The sequence below is a fragment of the Oncorhynchus nerka genome, linkage group LG22 (genome assembly GCF_034236695.1).
Source record: "Oncorhynchus nerka isolate Pitt River linkage group LG22, Oner_Uvic_2.0, whole genome shotgun sequence".
Lineage (NCBI taxonomy): Eukaryota > Metazoa > Chordata > Actinopteri > Salmoniformes > Salmonidae > Oncorhynchus > Oncorhynchus nerka.
The window spans coordinates 17,964,565-17,985,777 of NC_088417.1; the positions used below are offsets into that span (position 1 = coordinate 17,964,565).

The 21,213-nt window shown below is 41.7% G+C and overlaps 2 protein-coding genes across 3 annotated transcripts in view; one reads left to right on the forward strand and one right to left on the reverse strand.

Moving 5' to 3' along the window:
* Positions 1-4,822, forward strand: part of LOC115104933 (high affinity 3',5'-cyclic-AMP phosphodiesterase 7A-like) — a 43,049-nt gene extending 38,227 nt beyond the window's left edge. For both annotated transcript variants that reach the window (XM_029626356.2, XM_029626357.2), the window contains exons 7-12: positions 520-651; positions 868-959; positions 2,375-2,519; positions 2,610-2,706; positions 2,838-2,918; positions 3,040-4,822. In XM_029626356.2, coding sequence (XP_029482216.1) covers positions 520-651; positions 868-959; positions 2,375-2,519; positions 2,610-2,706; positions 2,838-2,918; positions 3,040-3,353 — 861 coding nt within the window. In that variant the 3' untranslated portion in view covers positions 3,354-4,822. The remainder of the gene's footprint in view (positions 1-519; positions 652-867; positions 960-2,374; positions 2,520-2,609; positions 2,707-2,837; positions 2,919-3,039) is intronic.
* Positions 4,823-6,842: 2,020 nt separating this feature from the next.
* LOC115104936 (mitochondrial fission regulator 1-like) lies at positions 6,843-20,166 on the reverse strand. The gene is made up of 9 exons (XM_029626363.2): positions 20,062-20,166; positions 13,847-13,944; positions 12,789-12,890; positions 9,999-10,132; positions 9,574-9,812; positions 9,131-9,380; positions 8,816-9,014; positions 8,610-8,672; positions 6,843-8,498 (listed from the first exon to the last, which is right to left on the reverse strand). The coding sequence occupies exons 2-9, from the start codon at positions 13,880-13,882 to the stop codon at positions 8,451-8,453; spliced, it is 1,071 nt and encodes a 356-aa protein (XP_029482223.2). The 5' UTR covers positions 13,883-13,944; positions 20,062-20,166; the 3' UTR covers positions 6,843-8,450.
* Between the last annotated feature and the right edge of the window lie 1,047 nt (positions 20,167-21,213).

Consider the following 21,213-nt stretch of genomic DNA (forward strand, 5'->3'; position numbering starts at 1 on the left):
TTCCATGCGAGAAATTGCCAAGAAACTGAAGATCTCGTACAACGCTGTGTCCTACTCCCTTTACAGAACAGAGTAAACAGGCTCTAATCAGAATAGAAAGAGGAGTGGGAGGCCCCGGTGCACAACTGAGCAGGAGGACAAGTACATTAATGTCTAGTTTGAGAAACATGCACCTCACAAGTCCTCAAATGACAGCTTCTTTAAATAGTACCTGCAAAACACCCGTCTCAACGTCAACAGTGAAGAGGCGACTCTGGGATGCTTCCTCTGTCCAGTGTCTGTTATTTTGCCCATCTTAATCTTCTATTTTTATTGGCCAGTCTGAGATGCGGCTCTTTCTTTGTAACTCTGCCTAGAAGGCCAGCATCCCGGAGTCGCCTCTTCACAGTTGTTGTTGTTGAGACTAGTGTTTTGTGGGTACTATTTAATGAAGTTGCCAGAATAAGGCTGAAATGTAACCATGTGGAAAAGGGGGGATGAGCAGAGAAAAGTATGCCTACGTTCCCTGTCTCTCCGTAGCTGGCCAAGTCCCTGACGTCCTGTGACATCCTCCTGGGCCTGTTGGCAGCCGCCACTCATGACCTGGACCACCCGGGAGTCAACCAGCCCTTCCTCATCAAGACGAACCACTACCTGGCCAAGCTCTACAGGGTGAGAGCACATCGCTGGTACATTCCACAGCTCCTGTAGCTTTCATATTAGACATGGCTGGAAGACACTAGATGGCCATGTTCAACAGGACAAAAGTGTTGATAACTTGACCTAGTTCATGGTTTATTTGTTATTTTAAGATAACGTTGAGGTCTATGATTGAATGCACTTAGCAGCGAGGATTACAGCATTCTAAAAATGCTAATGTGTCTGTAGAACTCCTCTGTTCTGGAGAACCATCACTGGAGGTCTGCAGTAGGTCTGCTCAGAGAGACCGGCCTGTTCTCCCACCTGCCTGCTGAGGACGGGTCAGTCTGCACATTTCTTTTCCCAGTGCCAAGTGATTTAATGACTGTTTTTAATTAAATGTAATGGCAAAATGTTGATTTCCGCCTAAATAGACATACCCAAAGGTAACTGATATGAATGTATAATTACATGATTCTGACATGCAAAAACTTGGTATATTTGGAAAGGAGACCTCTGGGAGATTAGGAGGAGGGATCAGAAGATTGAGAGCAGTTACATAGTTCACTGTACATAAGTGATCTTTCATTGACAAGCTAGAAGTGAATTATTGATGACAGGAGCTGGAAACACGTCGGATGGTTTGTGAACAGTATCAACTAGAAATGGGCAGATGTTTTAGTAAGTGGCGTCAGGTATGGTCACGGGACGTTTCCAAGTGTCCCTAAACCTCTCCAAAGTGGCATATGTCTGTAATTTAGATTATTTCAGTGCTATTACATATTTGCAATCCCTAAATGCTATTTGTTCAGTATAAAAACACCATTTCTACCATATCAACCTCACCTGAACATTTTGGTGGGGTTGTGGAGCATCCAGGAAACATTCAAGGTGTACATTCAGTGTCCAAATGTGGTAATTGCACTGTTTTTGCACACTGGAAAGTTATTCTTCACTATTGTTTAGCTATCCATCTTCTGGGCCTGACCCTGCTCTCTGATCCAAGGCAATTTCCTCATCTGATTAGGTCAACCTTTCTAAATGAGCGTACACCGTTTCATGGCCTAAACTACTCAGAGTAATCATTCACTAAACAGGATACAAAATAACTACAGTTTTAACTTGAAACATGTTCTATTTTTAACAGAATCCAGAATCCCCCCCCCCCCCCCATGTAGCTCTTGCTCAAACACAGACCAAATGGAAGCTTACCTTGTAAGATGTGGCGAAAACGTTGTGTAAAATGAACATATTGACTCTCAGGGCTGGTGATCAGTAACGGTAGGTCACAGGCAGACAAATAAGATCCTCATGCTCTGTGGAGTCCCGGCTTTCGGGGTCTGTCAACGTATTCCGTGTTTATTTAGTTTATGCTTGACAACGCTTAACATAATGTAGGTAGCAGCCATTTTGAAATGAGGTCATCGGCTCACCCTGCCCTTATAAATTCTAATGCCCATATGTGGTAGGAAGTCACACAAAAGATTTGAAGGCACCAATCAATAGCCAAGAGACTCCTCTTTCCGCAGACAACCTGCTTTTGGAGATAGGGACTACTGTTCTCATACCAGACTGTTCTCATATCAGATTGAATTGAATTTTTAAAAATCAAATAGGGTCCCCAAATATGGGGACTTTACATTTAAGAGGTTTTAAAGATCAAGGTAATGAGTTGTTGTACACTTCGAGTATTGAGTATGGTAGTAAAACGATTAAAGCATATTTGAATGAATTCCTCTGTTCATCATCTCCTCAGGCTGAAGATGGAGCACCAACTGGGTTCTCTTATCCTAGCCACTGACATCAGCAGACAGAACGAGTACCTGGGGAAGTTCAGGACACACCTGGACCAGGATGACCTGTACCTGAGCAATGCCAGCCACCGACACTTCATCCTCCAGGTGTGTGCCTGGGTAGAACCAGACATTTTGGATCTTATCAGCTGGAAACTGTGGGGTCTGACTGGCTATTTTGTCTCTAACTCCTTGCAGATGGCTCTGAAGTGTGCGGACATCTGCAACCCCTGCAGACCCTGGGAGCTGAGCAAACAGTGGAGTGAGAAAGTGACGGAAGAGTTCTTCCACCAAGGTATACTCTCGTTCTTCTTTTCATTCTGTATGATTATCATTCTCCCTCTACCCTTCGTAATCTCCAGCAGTCTTTTCACCTATCCTGTTGATTTCTGATCAGTGTGTGCTGTGTTGTCTATCCCTCTGTAGGAGACATTGAGAAGAAGCACCGACTTGAAGTCAGTCCACTGTGTGATAGCCAGAGTAACTCCATGGCAAACATTCAAATTGGTACGTTTTTATTACGATTTCTAGTTTAGTACTAGCTACAATACATTGATATAAACCAGAAGCTCTCTTAGGCTTGCATCTATAACCCTGTGTGTTTCCCTATCCCTGTCTTCCTTCCTAGGTTTCATGACGTACGTGGTGGAGCCTTTGTTTGCTGAGTGGGGCCGGTTCTCTGACACGCGTCTGTCCCAGACCATGTTGGGCCACCTGGGGCTGAACAAGGCCAGCTGGGGTGGGTTAGTACAGCAGGAGGGGTCCTCTAGCCCCGAGGAGCTGGAACCTAGCAGCCCTGCCTTCTTCACCATGTCAACGCCCGCCGTCACCGAGTCAGAACCAGAGTCTGCCTCTGCTGCGGAACCCATAGCTGTCACCACGGCAACAGCCACAGGAGAAACCAACTACAAAGAAATACCTCAGGGAAGCAAAGAGTCCTGACACTCCATGTTTGCCCTTAGAACCCTGACCCCTGACCGCTAGCCTCGACACATACTGGGGAGAGGGTGGGAGGAGCGGGGTATGGCCTTTAACCCCCCCTACTCCCACTGCCCCACCAGAACAGTACTCATGTTTTTGTTGCCTTTGCCTCCCATATTTGACAAACCACAGATTTAATTTATTTCGTTTTTAATTTTTTCCTTGACATACATAGATACTGCTGCTGTATTTAGTATTTTTATTGGCTTATTTTATTTATTTATTTGTCCTCTGTAGTTTTAGCCTTACTAATGTAACACCACCATTTTGAAGGCGAAGTGCCATTTTCAAACAAAGTTCTGTAGGAGGATTTGAAACACACTGAGTATTGAAGAGATGCTCTCTAAAGACCGCACAGAGATGCCGTGATGTGTGTTGATGCATTTGTAAGGAATCTTCTTCCTGAAGATAATGTGACAAGCCCAGTCCTTTTGCTGCCTCTATGAAGACTCTTTACAGATGTCTTGTTTGTTTATCCTTGTTGTCCATTCGAAATGAATCATTATGGTTCCGCGATATGCCTTCTAAGCACAGATGCGAAGAACCACTAGTGTTTGAATTGTCGACTCACTGCTGAAGTTGACTGACTCACACACACACACACCAGATGCCATAAAGAAACACCCCCTGTGCTCCATTGTATTCATCTCTTCCTTGCACTGCCAAAAGACTGAAATATTGGACACACAACTTCTGTTCTGAGAGAACTTGGGTTAGACAGAATGGTATTCTAGAATGTAACTAATATGAAGAAGCATTGTTGTCAGTGACTGTAGAGAATGCATGACCTCTAACCCTGGACCAGTCACTGAGGCATAGTACACACACCCCATCTGAAAACTCCCAACACCACTCACGCAGGGTGGACTGTAGGAGGGAAGTTTACTGTGGTTTAGCTACCTGTGAAACAGCTGTTTACTTCTACTGAATGGGACTCTCTCAGAATGTCTCTCATTATCATCATAGCCACATGCAACCTAGGACTGCTGTACTGATGCCTTATAACTATGCACACTGCGCTAAGTGACCAAACCAGCTCCCTACCACTAGTTCTTCTAGTAATCTCATGAAGTACATCGTGTGCTTGTCCTCTTAATGCACTGTCTGATTTTCTTTTGCCTTTTTGTGAGGAAAAACTGAACTCAAACACATTCTGTATATAAATGTTTTTTGTTTTTTTTTACATTCCATCTCCATTTATACATTTTTATTTTTTATTCTGTAGACTGCACAAAGATTTTAATAACAGGTGCTTTTTCCTATTTTAGCTGATTTTAGTATTTTCGCTGTAAGACTGTTTACAATTTGTTGCGACAGCCATTTTGGGAAGAAGACTTGTCAAGCCATTTTGTACAGGATTTGCCGTATTGACCTTTTGATACATGCTTGTTGCCGTTTACATTTTGATAAATAAAACAAGTTGACATGAATGACTGTTACTGAGAATGATCCAAGTGAACTTTGACCGTGATAGAAGTCATATACAGGGATGTATTGAGGTGAAATCTTCATTGTAGCTAGAAATGTAACGAATAGATCTTACAGGACAGTACCTGTTCAACATCATACACCGTTTGGTCCTTTTGTAGCTCAGTTGGTGTCGCATGTAACGCCAGGGAAGTGGGTTCGATTCCCGGGACTACCCATACGTAAAATGTATGCACATGAGTAAGTCGCTTTGGTTAAAAGCATCTGCTAAATGGCATATTACCCTCCTGGGGACATGAACTGTAGTCATTCACTGTTCAACCTTGATGCTTGGGATTACTGGGCTAGAGGTTGACCGATTATGATTTTTCAACGCCGATACCGATTATTGGAGGACCAAATAAAGTCGATACCAATTAATCGGCTGATTTAAAAATATATATATATATATATTTTTTTAATATAAAACATGTTTTTAAACATTTGTAATGAATTACAATACTGAATGAACACTTATTTTAACTTAATATAATACATAAAATACATTTTGCCTCATCAATAATGCAAAAACAAAGTGTTGAAGTGCAATATGTGCCATGTAAAAAAAAAGAAAAAAAGCTAACGTTAAAGTTTCTTTCTCAGAACATGAGAAAGCTGGTGGGTCCTTTTAACATGAGTCTTCAATATTCCCAGGTAAGAAGTTTTTGGTTGTAGTTATTATAGGAATTATAGGACTACTTCTCTCTATACCATTTGTATTTCATTAACCTTTGAGTATTGGATGTTCTTATATGCACTTTAGTATTGCCAGTGTAACAGTATAGCTTCCGTCCCTCTCCTCGCTCGAACCAGGAACACGACAACAGCCACCCTCGAAGCAGCGTTACCCATTGCTCCACAAAAGCCACGGCCCTAGCAGAGCAAGGGGAACAACGACTCCAAGTCTCAGCGCGAGTGACGTTCGAAACGCTATTAGCGCTCACGCCACTAACTAGCTAGCCATTTCACATCACATCTTTACACCAGCCTTATCTCGGGAGTTGATAGGCTTAAAGTCATAAACAGCTGCTGGCAAACGCACGAAAGTGCTGTTTGAATGAATGCTTACGAGTCTGCTGCTGCCTACCACCGCTCAGTCAAATCATTGACTTCGTTATAACATAACACACAGAAATATGAGCAGTAGGTCATTAATAAGGTCGAATCCGGAAACTATCTTGAAAACAAAAGTTATACGGAACCGTTCAGTATTTTATCGAATGGGTGGCATCCATCAGTCTAAATATTCCTGTTACATTGCACAACCTTCAATGTTATGTCATAATTACATAAAATTCTGGCAAATTAGACAGCCCAAACTGTTGCATATACACTGACTCTGCATGCAATAAACGCAAGTGACACAATTTCACCTCCTTAATATTGCCTGCAAACCTGGATTTCTTTTAGCCAAATATGCAGCTTTAAAAATGTATACTTGTGTATTGATTTTAAGAAAGGCATTGATGTTTATGGTTAGGTACACATTGGAGCAACGATACGCAGGACATGCTAGATAAACTAGTAATATCAACCATGTGTAGTTAACTAGTGATTGTTTTTTACAAGATAAGTTTAATGCTAGCTAGCAATTTACCTTGGCTTACTGCATTCGCGTAACAGGCAGTCTCCTCGTGGAGTGCAATGTAATCAGGTGGTTAGAGCGTTGGACTAGTTAACTGTAAGGTTGCAAGATTGATTCCCCCGAGCCCCTGAACAAGGCAGTTAACCCACCGTTCCTAGGCTGTCATTGAAAATAAGAATGTGTTCTTAACTGACTTGCCTAGTTAAAAGGTGTAAACAAATAATTTGGCCAAATTGGTTTCCAAATATACCGATTTCCGATTGTTATGAAAACTTGAAATCGGCCATTCCGATTAATCGGTCGAACTCTAGCTCAGGCAATGTGGAAACAGTCCACTTTATTTACCCAAGACGTATCTTGAGGTGACATTGATTGGACAAACATTCAATGCACACAAGTATCATTTTGGTTTTATTCATGAATTTTCTTTCAAGTATGGAAGACATTTCACAACACAGATGGTGTTTTACATCAAGTATCACTGACAGTTGAGTTGTCCATGTTCTCCCACCATGCAGTTCAAGTTCAAAGCTTAAACACACTGAGCAGGAAATAGATATCGGTACAGCACATACAGTATGTCAATGATAAACACACCGGTCATTGATTGTCTTAGTGTTAGATTTATCTGAAATGTTTCCCCCCTAAATAGTCATATTGGTCATGCCATGTCTGTGTCAAGGTGTGCAGAGAACACCTTTGTTATTCCACAAAAAATATGAAGTATGAAATTCTTAACGACCAACAGAATATATCCAAGAGGAACAGTGGTTATGGTATGAAATATTGTTAGCATCAAGGCATCTGGATATAAACAGATGGATACTCAGCTTGTCATCAAGTAGCACTACCTCCCCGGATACCATTTGGCTTCTAACCATAACAAAATACAACTGAATGATAATGCCAGATCAGGAACACAATGGAACAAAAATAATAATCATGCCCAGCATTGGTAAGTTGTAGTTAAAATGACTGGTAGACCCCAGTGTTAAGCTTTAGTTCAACACTAACCTTGTTCCTCCCAGACTGCATTAAGACAACACTGTCACCATAGATTCATTTGGTCCAGTCTTCATACTGAGGTACTGTATGGTAACAGTGTTTCCAGAAACAGAACTGGTCCCAGTTCAACTCAAAAAAGCTAAAAGAGAGCCAGTCTAAAACGAAACATAAATACAATTACATCTCAACCATACATGCTTTGATAGCATTGATAACAGCTACAACTTCATTATTTGTATCAAGTATTAACTAAATTCAGTTCAAAACAAAACATAAATAAGAGATCTAGAAATCAGAAATTAGACTGTTTTTGTAAATTGCATTCTAGTCAATGGCTCAATACTCTACAAGAGGGACCAAATGACAAAGTGTTCCCTCTCCTCTGCTTACATTTCTCTCTACCCACAGCAAGCAGTACACAGCAAATACCCAGTGAGGCAAAGAGAAATACAACTGCCTTGAAAAGGGCATGCAAAAAGGATACACCTTTCCATCTGTGATTCAGAGAAGGTTCATTCCCATATATAAATGTAGTTATGAACAGTTGTCAGCTGAGAGGAATGTTAGGAGTCTGTAGTGTCAGTGTGTATGCAGAACATAAAACACTGGTGTGCCTCATATTGGAATTTAGTTATGATAACAAAAAATAATGTACAGCAAATCTGTACAGCAAAGTTTGACCTTTAAGATCAAAGACTTTGAAACTGGCGTCACTTAAGAAACAAAAATAGACATTTGATTAAAACAAGTTAAAATCGAAGTGGTACACACAAAAAAGGATCCTGTATGTTATCAAAGTGCAAGAACTGAAGAAGACTGAGGCAATGCAACACTGTTGGTGAGCAGGAATGGAGAGCAGATGAACTGAATATCTAGTCAGAAACCATGTGTCCATCCAGAGACCGCTGACAAACCGCTTCATAAGGCACTTAGTGTCCACGACTGTCTGAAGGTCCAGAACTCTGAACAAGTCCAGAATTCCATCCCATCTCTGTGGGTGCTCAGAGGAGATTTCTCTTGCCAGTAGATTTCAACATGTGCTGCCCAAACTAGAGGATGGGAAAAGAGACCGAGAAGCAAATGAGTTTCCAAACGTATCAAATATTAGATTAGAAACCTTTATAAACCAAAAAGGTTTGTCATGCTTGCACTTCTCTTACCAGGGGGGTGTCTGGGCGTGGTTTCACTACAGGTGCTGGGGTTTTCAACCGGGACTGCCTTACCTAGAGGACAGAAAAAGGTAAGCAACTGACAACCCAGACACACATCTTTGTTGTTGCACAATCATACAGTGTAGATGGGAAATGATAAGGCCCTAAAGGAGGATTCCTAACAGAGAGTAATGTAGTATCCGTTTTGCTCTTACCAGGGGAATCTCTACTTTCTTGTTGGTCTTGGGGAATTCAGAACAGAAAGGTTTCAGTTCAGAGGCTGGGAAGTCAAACTCCTTGTCCTCACTGCTGTTGTGGCGATAGCGATGGGCGAACTTGCGCTTCAGGGCATTAGCGATAAGAGACGCAGCGTCTGTGGGCTCTCTTGGTTTGGCTTGGCTCTCCTCTGGCCGTCTGGACAGGAACACACAGGGATTAAGGAAAAATCAGTACAGGTTTCAGTTAATAAAACAAGAGAGTTGTGTCCATCTTCTGTAATGTAGAAGTCAGACCATGAACACGGTGCCTACCTCTTGGCGGGGCGCAGCTTGACTTTGCCAATGTCTTTGAGCACGTCCAGCATATTGGGAAACTCTGCCTGTTTGGGCCCCTGGTCCAGCAGTGTCTGGCCCTCAGTCTTCTTCCCACGGCGCTCCTGGATGAGGTCAATGACTGAGAAGCTCTGCTGGAGCCCCATGAGTGGGGGTGGAGGGGGAGGAGGCGGCGGGGGAGGCGGAGAGACGCAGGGTGGAGGAGGGCCACCTGGGGCGGGAGGACCTCCTGGGGATAAGAAATGTACAGATTAGTCTGACAATTATTCCATGAAAAGCTGCCATCAGGCAGATATACATCATTACAGTGAAAAAAAAAAAACTCTTACCCAACAAAGGAAGGGGCTGAGATACAGTTCTGTTTTGAGGATTCTTCTTTACCTTTTAGTGTGTGTGTGTGTTCTGAGGTCTCTCTCTCGTACCTGGTGTAAGTGCGTTCTGCTCCTGGGTCAGTACTATCTGTGCGATCTGGGCTCTGAGTTTAGCCAGCTCTGTCTCTAGAGCACTGATCTTCTGGATGGCCTCATCGTTGCTGCAGGTCTGACCCTGGGGCTCCGGCTCGGCCTTGTACAGCCTGGGTAATGACCTCCGTCTGGGCAAAGGTTGTTGTTTGGGCTGAGGCGGGTGAGAACGAAACATGAGCCCTGACGGTGCCTCTGACCTGAATGGGACCGATGGTATACAAGCACCATATTAGAAAGCAGGAAAGAGATTCATGGAGTAATACACACATGGAAAGTTAACAAGCGCAAAGGAACTCCCTAATAAGCACAGTGTGGGTCAACAAACAGGGGCAACATCACGGCTTGAGAAAGGCTGCCTGTGCTAACGCCCTCTCTTTTCTTACCTCAGTCTCCCAAATCCAAACCAGTCATTTTTCTCCTCCTCGTCGATCCAGCAGACATCAGCCAGAGAGGGCAGCAGTCCATTCCGTCTCCCGGCGCTATTCAGGACACTACTGTCCTCAGTGTAAGGATCGAGCTGAGACACAGGGCAGCCATGTTAATTAATACACCTAAACATTCTGTCTATTTAACCACGTGAGGTATTCTCTTTTCATGACTCAAACTTCATTCACACTATTGGAAACCTACCCTGACAGACATTTGATTGGCTACGGTTGACTTTTAGAAATGGAGCACATGACAGCAACTGAAGTAAACCATTTTTGATGCCATCGGTCCATTCTTAATTATGCAGTCTGTCAACAACCCGTCGAGGTCTATTCGTATGCTGTCTGTCAACATGAGCTTAAAGTCATAGAAAAAGACAGATACCTTTCAGGGGACAGTCCAAGAGGACCAGTGTTTCACCTATATTTATTTATCAGCGGTGATCTAACTAAACCTACACACACTGAGTATACAAAACATTAAGGACACCTGCTCTTTCCACAATAGCTTTGACCTGGTCAGTCTACGACCCCTTACTGACATCACCTGTTAAACCCACTTCATTAAGTGTAGATGAAGGGGAGGAGACAGGTTAAAGAAGGATTTTTAGGCCAATCAATTTTTAAGATAATCGAGACATGGATTGTGTTTGTGTGCCATTCAGAGGGTGAATTTGGAAGACAAAAGACTTCAGTGACTTTGAACGTGGTATGGTAGGTGTCAGGCGCATCAGTTTGAGTGTGTCAAGAACTGCAACGCTGCTGGGTTTTTCACACAACAGTTTCCCGTATGTATCAAGAACGGTCCACTAATCAAAGGACATCAAGCCAACTTGACAACTATAGGAAGCATTGGAGTGAACATGGGCCAGCATCCCTGTGGGACGCTTGACACCTTATAGCATCCATGCTTCGACAAATTGACGCTGTTCTGAGGGTGAATGGGCAAGACAAAAGATTGAAGTGCCTTTGAACGGGGTATGGTAGGTGTCAGGCGCACTTTTTTGAGTGTCAAGAACTTCAACGGTGCTGGGAATTGAGGCAAAATGTTTGGTACAGTAATCTACCTACCTCTAAAGTTATTTCAGCCACACCTGTTGCTGACAAGTGTATAAAATAAAGCACACACGCATGCAATCTCCATAGACAAACATTGATAGTAGAATGGACTTACTGAAGAGTTCAGGGACTTTCAACAGGGCACCTCATAGGGTGCCACCTTTTCAACAAGTCAGTTCATTACATTTCTGCCCTGGTCAAGTGCCGTCAATGTGAAATGCAAACATCTAGGATAAACAACGGCTTAGCCACAAAGTGGTAGGCCACACAAGCTCACAGAACGGGATCACCAAGTACTGAAGCGTGTAAAAATCATCTGTCCTCTTTAGAAAACTCACTACAGAGTTCCAAACTGCCCCAGGAAGCAACGTCAACACAAGAACAGTTCGTAGGGAGCTTCATGAAATGGGTGTGCATGGCCAAGCAGCCGCACACCAGCCTAAGATCACTATGTGCAATGCCAAGTGCTGCCATTGGACTCTGAAGCAGTGGAAACACATTCTCTGGAATGATGAATCCTGCTTCACAATCTGGAAGTCCGACAGACAAATCTGGGTTTGGCGGAGGAGGAATAATGGTCTGGGGCTATTTTTCACAGATCGGGCTAGGCCCCTTAGTTCCAGTGAAGGGAAATCTTAAAGCTAAAGCATACAATGCCATTCTAGACAATTCTGTGCTTCCAGCTTTGTGGCAACAGTTTGGGGAAAGGCCCTATCCAGTTTTAGCATGACAATGCCCCCTGCACAAAGCGAGGTCCATACAGAAATGGTTTGTCGAGATTGGTGTGGAAGAACTTGACTGGCTTGCAACAGAGTCCTGACCTCAAGCCCATCAAACAACTTTGGAATGAATTGGAACACTGACTGAGAACCAGGCCCAACCTCACTAATATTCTTGTGGCTGAATGGAAGCAAGTCTCTGCAGCAATGTTCCATCATCTAGTGGAAAGCCTTCCCAGAAGAGTGGAGTGTAACTGTTATAGCAGCAAATGGGGGGGGGGGGGGACATTAGTCAACAGTACAAAGTTACTGTTGTAGGTTGCCTAATGAATTGACCTAAAACAGACATACTGCATTCCTCACAGAAAGGAAGGACAGCTAAAGGGAGGGAGAGAAGAAAAAACAGTAATGACAGGAAAGACGAATGTAAAGACTGAGCAGGGCAATGATAACATGACTATCTAAATTAACTGTTGTGTTCTGTGTAACTGGAACTTTCTAATGCAAAAAAAGAAAAATACAATTGGGATCAGACTTTAAATCTAAACATTAAAAAGGCACCTTGATATTTTATTACCAATGAGGAGCAACATAGCCTAACTTCCCTAAACATTAAACCAGCACCTAGGTCCATGTTATTGGTCTCATGACGTTTCCTATTCTGTTTAGTGTTGAAGCATCAAAACAAATGAACAAGCTGGCAAACACTCTTGATGAGGGTGACTTGACAAAATACGTCAGGCCAGAGAATGCCAAGATGAGGGTGATTAGATCCGAATACATCAGGCCAGAGAACGCCAAGATAACGTGACACTTGAGCACAAGGTAAAGAGCAGTGACACAGAAACAGTGACAGACACGGAAACAAAGTCACATGGAAACAATGTCCCACACAGATCATACTCCGTCAAAGTATGGCTGCGGACATGTTATATGCCTGCCTCCTCTGTCGCAGAAACAGTTTTACCTGAAAATGGACCCTGGGGCATGGTTTAAGGGGAAGATTGGTGGCTATTCTTCTCACAATACTCCTTGAGGAGCCATACGCCTTGCCTGAAAAGCCAAAGGCCTGTCAAAATAAACACACAGGTCTTTGGTTAAGTACTAGAATCAAGATAATCGGAACATCACAATTAAATCATGCCTTATAAGACAGTATAGTAGAAGTGCAGTATAGTGGAAATGCCATTCAGTCCTCCTCTACTTCTGGGTATACATACTGTAGTTGCTACACCGTCTGGTTTCGATTTCCTCCTTAACTTTATTTAATGGCGAGAAGCTGTAATTTTATTTTAAATAGAAAAATATGCATACCTTTACGAAAACACCATTTCCCACCACCATGCTAAATTGGCTAAATGCTAATCCTGGATGTTGTGTATTGCGTTCAGCCAACCAGGTCGAAACTATTAGCGGCATCACATTGACGAAAACCAAGACTGTACTCAGGGCAGACTTGGTTGTAGCTAAATATGTTTGAGTTGCTTCAGGAACAATTTTAGCAAACTAAGCCTTTTCCTAATCTTAACAATTATCCTAACCTGCCACATTAATTATCCAAACCTGCTGCATAATTTCTTCTAACCTGCTAAGAAAAGTCACTCCTGCTAGTCAAAACCAGCAGACCTACCCTGAGAAATCTTGGTTTTCACTAATGCGATACAGCACTGCCTTAGGTTAGAGGTGAAAAAACAGATTGCTGCAACCTGATTGGCTGAACACAACATCCAGGATTAGCATTTAGCCACTCTACCATGCTGGTGGTACACATATTTGTCCTGTTTCTCGCCACTTTCACCATTAAATAAAGTCCAGGAGGAAATCGAAGCCTATGCAGCCTGAATGGAGAATGATATAAGTACGAAACGGTTCACAAGGGATATGAATGTATTGCCGGTGCATACAATGCGTTTGGATGATCAAATGAAAACGACTCAATATCGCCAACTGCCGACCTTTAGGTAAATCATATCTGGTCTGATCATGACTGTACTCCATGGTATGGGGGAAAGTTAAAGCACTTACCAGGTCCATTTCTATTCTTGGACTTTCTTTACTCATTCTATCGATGTGTTTTCACAGAAGCAGTTGTACACAAGAAAGCATCTTCTTTGTGAGGTAGTCTGGGGGAAACAGGAAGACAAACAGGGGTAGAAATACCTGTAGTCAGCATTGTGATATTTTGGCCTTGCTCCTGATATTCTAAATGTGTTTGTTTTTATCCTAGCCATCACTTTGGACTTCTCTTTGTATTCACACTATACAGAACAAAAACAAACTCAACATGTGAAGTGCTGGTCCCATGTTTCATGAGCTGAAATAAAAGATCCCAGAAATGTTTGATATGCAAAAAAAGCTTATTTCTCTCAAATTGAGCACAATTTTGTTTACATCCCTGTTATTGAGCATTTTTCCTTTGCCAAGATAATCCATCCACCTGACAGTTGTGGCATATCAAGAAGCTGATTAAACAGAATGATCATTACACAGGTGCACCTTGTTCTGGGGACAAGAAAAGGCCACTAAAATGTGAAAACAATTTTCACACAACACAATGCCACAGATGTCTCAAGTTGAGGAAGCATGCAATTGGCATGCAGACTGCAGGAATGTCCACCAGAGCTGTTGCTTGAGAATTAAAATGTTCATTTCTACCATTAGCTGCCTCAGTTGTTTTAGAGAATTTGGCAGTACATCCAACTGGCCTCACAACCACACCAGCCCAGGACCTCCACATCCGGCTTCTTCATCTGCGGGATCGTCTGAGACCAGCCACCAGATGAAAATGTGAGTTTGCGCAACTGAAGAATTTCTGCATAAACCGTCTCAGGGAAGCTTATCTGCGCGCTCGTCGTCCTCACCAGGGTATTGACCTGACGAGTTTGGCGTCGTAACTGACTTCTGTGGGCGAGCGGTTCACTTATGTCAAATGCCCCATGGTGGTAGTGGGGTTAAGGTATGGGCAGGCATAAGCTATAAACGAACACAATTGCATCTTAAATCGATGGCAATTTGAATGTACAGCGATATCGTGATGAGATCCTGAGGCCCATTGTCATGCCAGTCATCCACCACCATCACCTCATGTTTCAGCATGATAATGCACGGCCCCATGCCACAAGAATCTGTACACAACTCCTGGAAGCTGAAAATGTCCCAGTTATTCCATGGCCTGCATACTCACCAGACATGTTACCCACTGAGAATGTTTGGGATGCTCTGGATCAACGTGTACGACAGCGTGTTCCAGTTCCCCCCAATATCCAGCAACTTCACAGAGCCATTGAAGAGGAGTCCGACAACATTCCACAATCAACAGCCTGATCAACTCTATGCCAAGAAGATTTGTCTCACATGAGGTAAATGGTGGTCACACCAGATACGGACTGGTTTTCTAAGCCACACCCTTACTTAGAAAGAAGAACTGCTAGAATATTTATTTCAATTGACTGATTCTCATATGAACTGTAACTCAGTAACATCTTTAAAATTGTTGCATGTTGTGTTTATACTTTTGTTCAGTGTATATATGGTGAAGTTGAGTTCTCAGCTAGTTTTATTCCCTGCCTTTTTTAGGGACCCTGTCTGAAAGCTCTCAAGCCCCCCCCCCTCCCTCCATACATTTCACCTGACGCCCAAAAGTACATTTTTAATGATTAGTAGGACAGGAAAAATGACAAATTCACACTCATCAAGAGAGCATTCCTGGTCATCCCTACACAGTGAAATCAATGGTGTACATTTCAACTCTAACAGTTTTAAAAAGTACACTATTTTCAGTGAACATATGAATCCCACTGAACTGGTGTTAAAATAACACTTTTTAAAGTGCTAAAGATTTAACTCTGTTGCAGTGTTCCCCATTCAACTATTAGTGTTCAAATTAACTTATTCAAATTAACTCTATTGTAGAGTAATGCGCAACCCCTACAGTGTAAAACAGAACACTTCATTTAGAGTAAACTCGACTAAAATGAACACCTGAGGTGTTGACTGTATGGGTGTTCACTGGGTGGTGCAAAGCATAATTTGCAGATTTCCCAGGGTGCCTTTTCTTTGAGGTCATTTTTATTACCACCCATGACTATATTTGTTAGTGACAGAGACATGGTTATTGAAATCCTTCCTTTTAAAAAGGCCTGTGGCTTTCACCAAGGGAGTACCTAGGTGAATTCCATCATTCAAATTAAACTCTTTGACAATACACACATCACATAAGGCCTTAATTTGATGGACTAGTTTTACCCTAACACAGTGGTGCTAGGAAACTCCTGGTTTACAGACCACATCATGCCCACAAGTCACAATATCCTGGTTTGCAAAGTGATATACATTTCCTTTTGGAATCAAGCCAGCGTTAGGCTATCCAACAGTTTGAATTTTTATTCACCCATAACCTGCATTCAGAATGACGTTCAGGGTTAGGAAAGTTGATAAGTAGACGACCTAAACCATTTAAACTGGAACCACCATTTCAGTAAGGGGTGCAATAAATCTAACTAACTGATTGGATTAGTTTAAAACCATTTGTTATGTTTGTGTAGCATAAGTTTAATAGATTAATCAATGTACATGCAAAAGCATTAAAACAATCTTTAAAAAAATAAACCTACTTGCAGTTGGGAAATATGATAACGATCGGCGTGATTGATGGGACTGTTTTACTATCCAATGTGCAAAACCGCTTCTACCCCCAAGCCATAAGACTGCTGGACAATTAATCAAATGGCCACCCAAACTATTTGCATTGACACCCCCACCACCCCTTTGTTTTTACACTGCTGCTACTCACTGTTTATTATCTATGCATAGTCACTTTACCTCCACCTACATGCACAAATTACCTCAACTAAGCTTTACCCCCGCACAATGACTCGGTACCGGTACACCCTGTAAATAACCTCATTGTATTTTATTGTGCTACTTTTTTCTTTATTTAGTAAATATTTTCTTAAAACCACATTGTTGGTTAGTGGGTTTGTAAGTAAGCCTTAAACGGTAAGGTCTACGACACCTGTTGTATTCAGCGCATGTGACAAATAATATTTTATAACTCTGGTTATTAACACCAACACTGAGGGTTCTAATACACCATTGAGTGTAAATTTCACTCTTAGAGTGAATTGAATCCTGAATTAACACTAGAAATGTTACACTGAAACACTGGCCAATTTGCTGTGTACTGCCACTGATCTGGCAGACTTAAACATAATTTACAAACAAAGCATTTGTGTTGGAGTGTGCCCCCGGCTATCCGTAAATACAATTAAATAGATAATGTCCTTAATATAGGCCAAATTTAATTATTTTAGGACCGACCCCAATTAGTTGACTGTTCGGTCAATAGGCGGTTGGTCAACCAATATTTTTATTTTTTTGAGCAGTAGGAAAGAAATAAATATAAATATATATTTTTCGACTTGGGCTCACATATAGGACTATGGATAATCCCTAATATGCATATAGGCGTTTTGAATGAATCATCACCTTTGAAATCGCTGTCCATTTCGTTGTGTTAGGTTTTGAAACATCCACAATGACCATGTTTCTACTCAGTTTCACACCTACTGATTAACTTCTTTTTTCAAACTAATCCATCACTGTGACGTGAGTTTTAAAAGAAACTGTTTTGACGATAAGTGTTTGATGTGATTTTTGATTACATTGGCATTGAATCCACAGTGGTTAGAGGGACAATAGAGCCCTGAGTACCAGGCCATTAGTGGCCTGATGATAGTTAATGAGTAGGGTACTACTAACATGTCCAGAGTGCATGAGGAGATTACTCTGAGTCAACAGTCATAACATTTTACTGTGGTCATGAAGCATGACTGCCGGTGCGGCAGTATAGTTGATTTTATTAAAGCACATAGGGTGTTGATGTGAGATTTCAAAACCATGACTAGAGAGAGACTCAACGAATACAGTAAAGAGCTGCTGTTTTTAGGAGTAAGTCTATGTTTAAGTTGTTATTCAGCACTGTAAATACATTCTTCAGCCATTGTCTAAGCCATTAAATACACGTTCTCCCTACTTCCAAATATTAGCCAAACAGCATTGAGCTGAGCTCAACTGGGGTTTGTCCTGGTGCAGCAAAATACCCCCCAAGGGATGCCAGTTTGGATTTGGCTTCAAACCAATCAAATCACATTCTAAAGCTGGGTGGACACTGCACGACTTTCAAAACCCCATCACTGAGCGTCTCCCATTAAACGTCCGTCTTTCCTTTAGTGTGTTGCCAACGTAGTGGTGTGCACATTAAACGTCCGTCTTTCCTTTAGTGTGTTGCCAATGTAGTGGTGTGCACATTAAACGTCCGTCTTTCCTTTAGTGTGTTGCCAACGTAGTGGTGTGCACATTAAACGTCCATCTTTCCTTTAGTGTGTTGCCAACGTAGTGGTGTGCACATTAAACGATGTGAGACGGTAGTCACAAACGACAAGATTCTTCACTTGGTCATGAAGATTTTCGATACCATGCTGTCTCACAAAAACTATCATGTGATTCGATTTAAGTAGCATACTGAGTTTAAATATCTAGCCAACATTTGGAAAATGACAATAACATTGCTTGTGAACCTCAGAGCTGTAACGATTTGGCACTTGCTTTTGTTGAAGGGAAGTACAAACGCATACTAGTAGCTGTCGCTCCTGCTTGAGGGTCTACACATTCTGGGGGATGCAAAACGTCATTTCACTGGCAAGCTCTCACTGGCTATTGCTGATCAATTTGGCGTTGCACATCTCACACTACAAGAACATTGCAGATTTTATGCAGATAAAATCAAACCTGTTTGAAAATATAGGGACGTCTGGGACTGCTAAAAGACGAGATTAAAAGAGCGTCGGTGATGGCCACAAGACCTGAATAGGCAAAGACATGGGGATTTTGTCTCCAATCTCAAAAACTTGTCCGAGACAGCTAAATCATGGCCAAAATTGTGTAGTGTACACCCGGCTTTCGCAAAATGTCATCAGTCAGACAAACGTGTAACTAGCATGCTAAAACTGCACTTTCTTAAAACCATGGATGGAGATATGGATTTGGATCGTGGTTGACTTAATTCTCTGTACAGGCCAATGATTCTGAACCAACCATAAATGCATATATTGTGCCTAGATGTAACCTAGTAGGCTCACGTTAACTAGCTAGCGAATTTATCTGGTTCATTTTTGCACATGAGAGGAAGTTAACTAAAATGCTTGCTAGCCTAGGTAGCCTATGAAAACAAAAACGAAAAGCATAATGTCTGACAGAGCTATAGACCGCTTTGCCAACATGAAAGAGAAGAGGGTGGTATTTGCGCATGCAACACACACATTATATTTAGCAACTGATTGGACTAAATCGTTTTTTTGTATCTTTAAATTTGTTTTCATTGTATTAAACTAAACATATATAGCCTTGTTGATGTTTAAGTTGAAATTGTGCTGGAATAGTGGAGGCAGTGCTCCTGTTGTCTTCTTGCTGACTTGCGGTAACTCTGTGGGTTCTAAATCAGTAGTTGTTTAGTAAACTGTCGAAAACATTTAACTTGTTTGACCATGCTGCAGGTTTGTTGCATGCAATATTTGCTTTGTGGATGTCACTGGACAGATGTTGCTCTCCGGTTGTGTGACGAAACAAACGTATGTGTAGTTGAATTTATTCGGCCAGTGTGTGGCTTGTCTTGTTGTTGTCACGGGCTTATTGTATTATATCATGGTGGCGTAGGTCCTTATGATTCCAAAACCATAAAGCGACGCCTGTAAATAATGTTCAGATTGAGCGTCGGGGCTCTTACCAAAACTCTCCCTTACAGAAGACGCCTTCATCCAACGACATGTGTAATATAATGGAAAGGAGTCATGATCGGGCTAGTGCTACGTTAGACAACTCACCGGCCTTTCTGACTTGCAAACTACTGCTAGCAAGTTGCTGTGTGTAACTAAGCCTGGTCTGGCTTAAGTTCGGGACGAAAGCCATACATTTCTGGAAATATCCACTGCGTGACGAAAAACTTAACTAGGTTTTGAACCACTGAATCTCCTGACATACCCCTCTGAGTCTTTAGTAATTAAGCAAGTATAGTTATGTTAGTTGGTTGGCTAACGTTAGCTATATACAGTAAATTGTTAGTTTAGTTAACGAAACTTCTTGTTAACCAAGGCGTTTTGAAAGTAGACAGTTAACATCGAGTCTAGCGAAAGGTAAGTCATAGCAAAGTTTGTGGATCGAATTTGATAAATAAAAATACTTACGAGACTAACTTTGTCGACATCCAAGGAAAATGTGTTTCCCAAATCTCCACTCTAGTCTTGAGTAACCGCGTTCCTGGCGGAGTGAGTGGGCGGGATAAAATATTTATTTCTTGACCTATGGGTTGTTGGATAATTTTTATGAACCAATGGGCATTGAGACATTGTTTAGACTGGGCTTGTACTATAACTTTATGATACTATTATTGGTTGATTATAATAAATAACAGGCCAACTGACCAACTGGAGTTCTTGTCATAAAGGACGCGGACCCAAGGTCTTGGTTTACAGACAGCAAGTAACAAAATATCAAGTTCCATCAATTCCTTGTCTGTAGTTTACTGTCACTGTCTTTTTTTGTGAACAATTTGGTAAATACAATACATACATACATTAGTAATTGAACCACAACAGTAATCAAGGTCGTGACAATTTGTTCCAGTAATGTATTTGTATTTATTATTTATTTAATCAGGGAAAACCCATTGAGACAAGGGTCTCATTCTCAAGGGTGCCCAGATCACAGTAATGCAACAATCGAATAAAATGTGAAACAAAACAGCAATGTAAAATAATATAAAAGAAAAACTGTTACATTCATCACTTGCTTTGGCAATGTTAACATTTGTTTCCCATGCCAATAAAGCCCCTTGAATTGAATATATATATAATCACTTGCTTTGGTAATGTTAACATTTGTTTCCCATGCCAATAAAGCCCCTTGAATTGAAATATATATATATATATATATATATATACTGAACAAAAATATAGACGCAACATGCAACAATTTTACTGAGTTACAGTTCATATAAGGAAATCAGTCAATTTAAATGAATAAATTAGGCCCTAATCTAAAGATTTCACATGACTGGGAATACAGATATGCATCTGTTGGTCACAGATACCTTAAAATAAAATTAGGGGCTTGATTCAGAAAACCAGTCAGTATCTGGTGTGACCACCATTTGCCTCATGCAGCGCGACACATCTCCTTCGCATAGAGTTCATCAGGCTGTTGATTGTGGCCTGTGGAATGTTGTCCTACTCCTATTCGATGGCTGTGCAAAGTTGCTGGATATTGGCGAAAACTGAAACACGCTGTCAAACACGTTGATCCAGAGCATCCCAAACATGCTCAATGGGTGACATGTC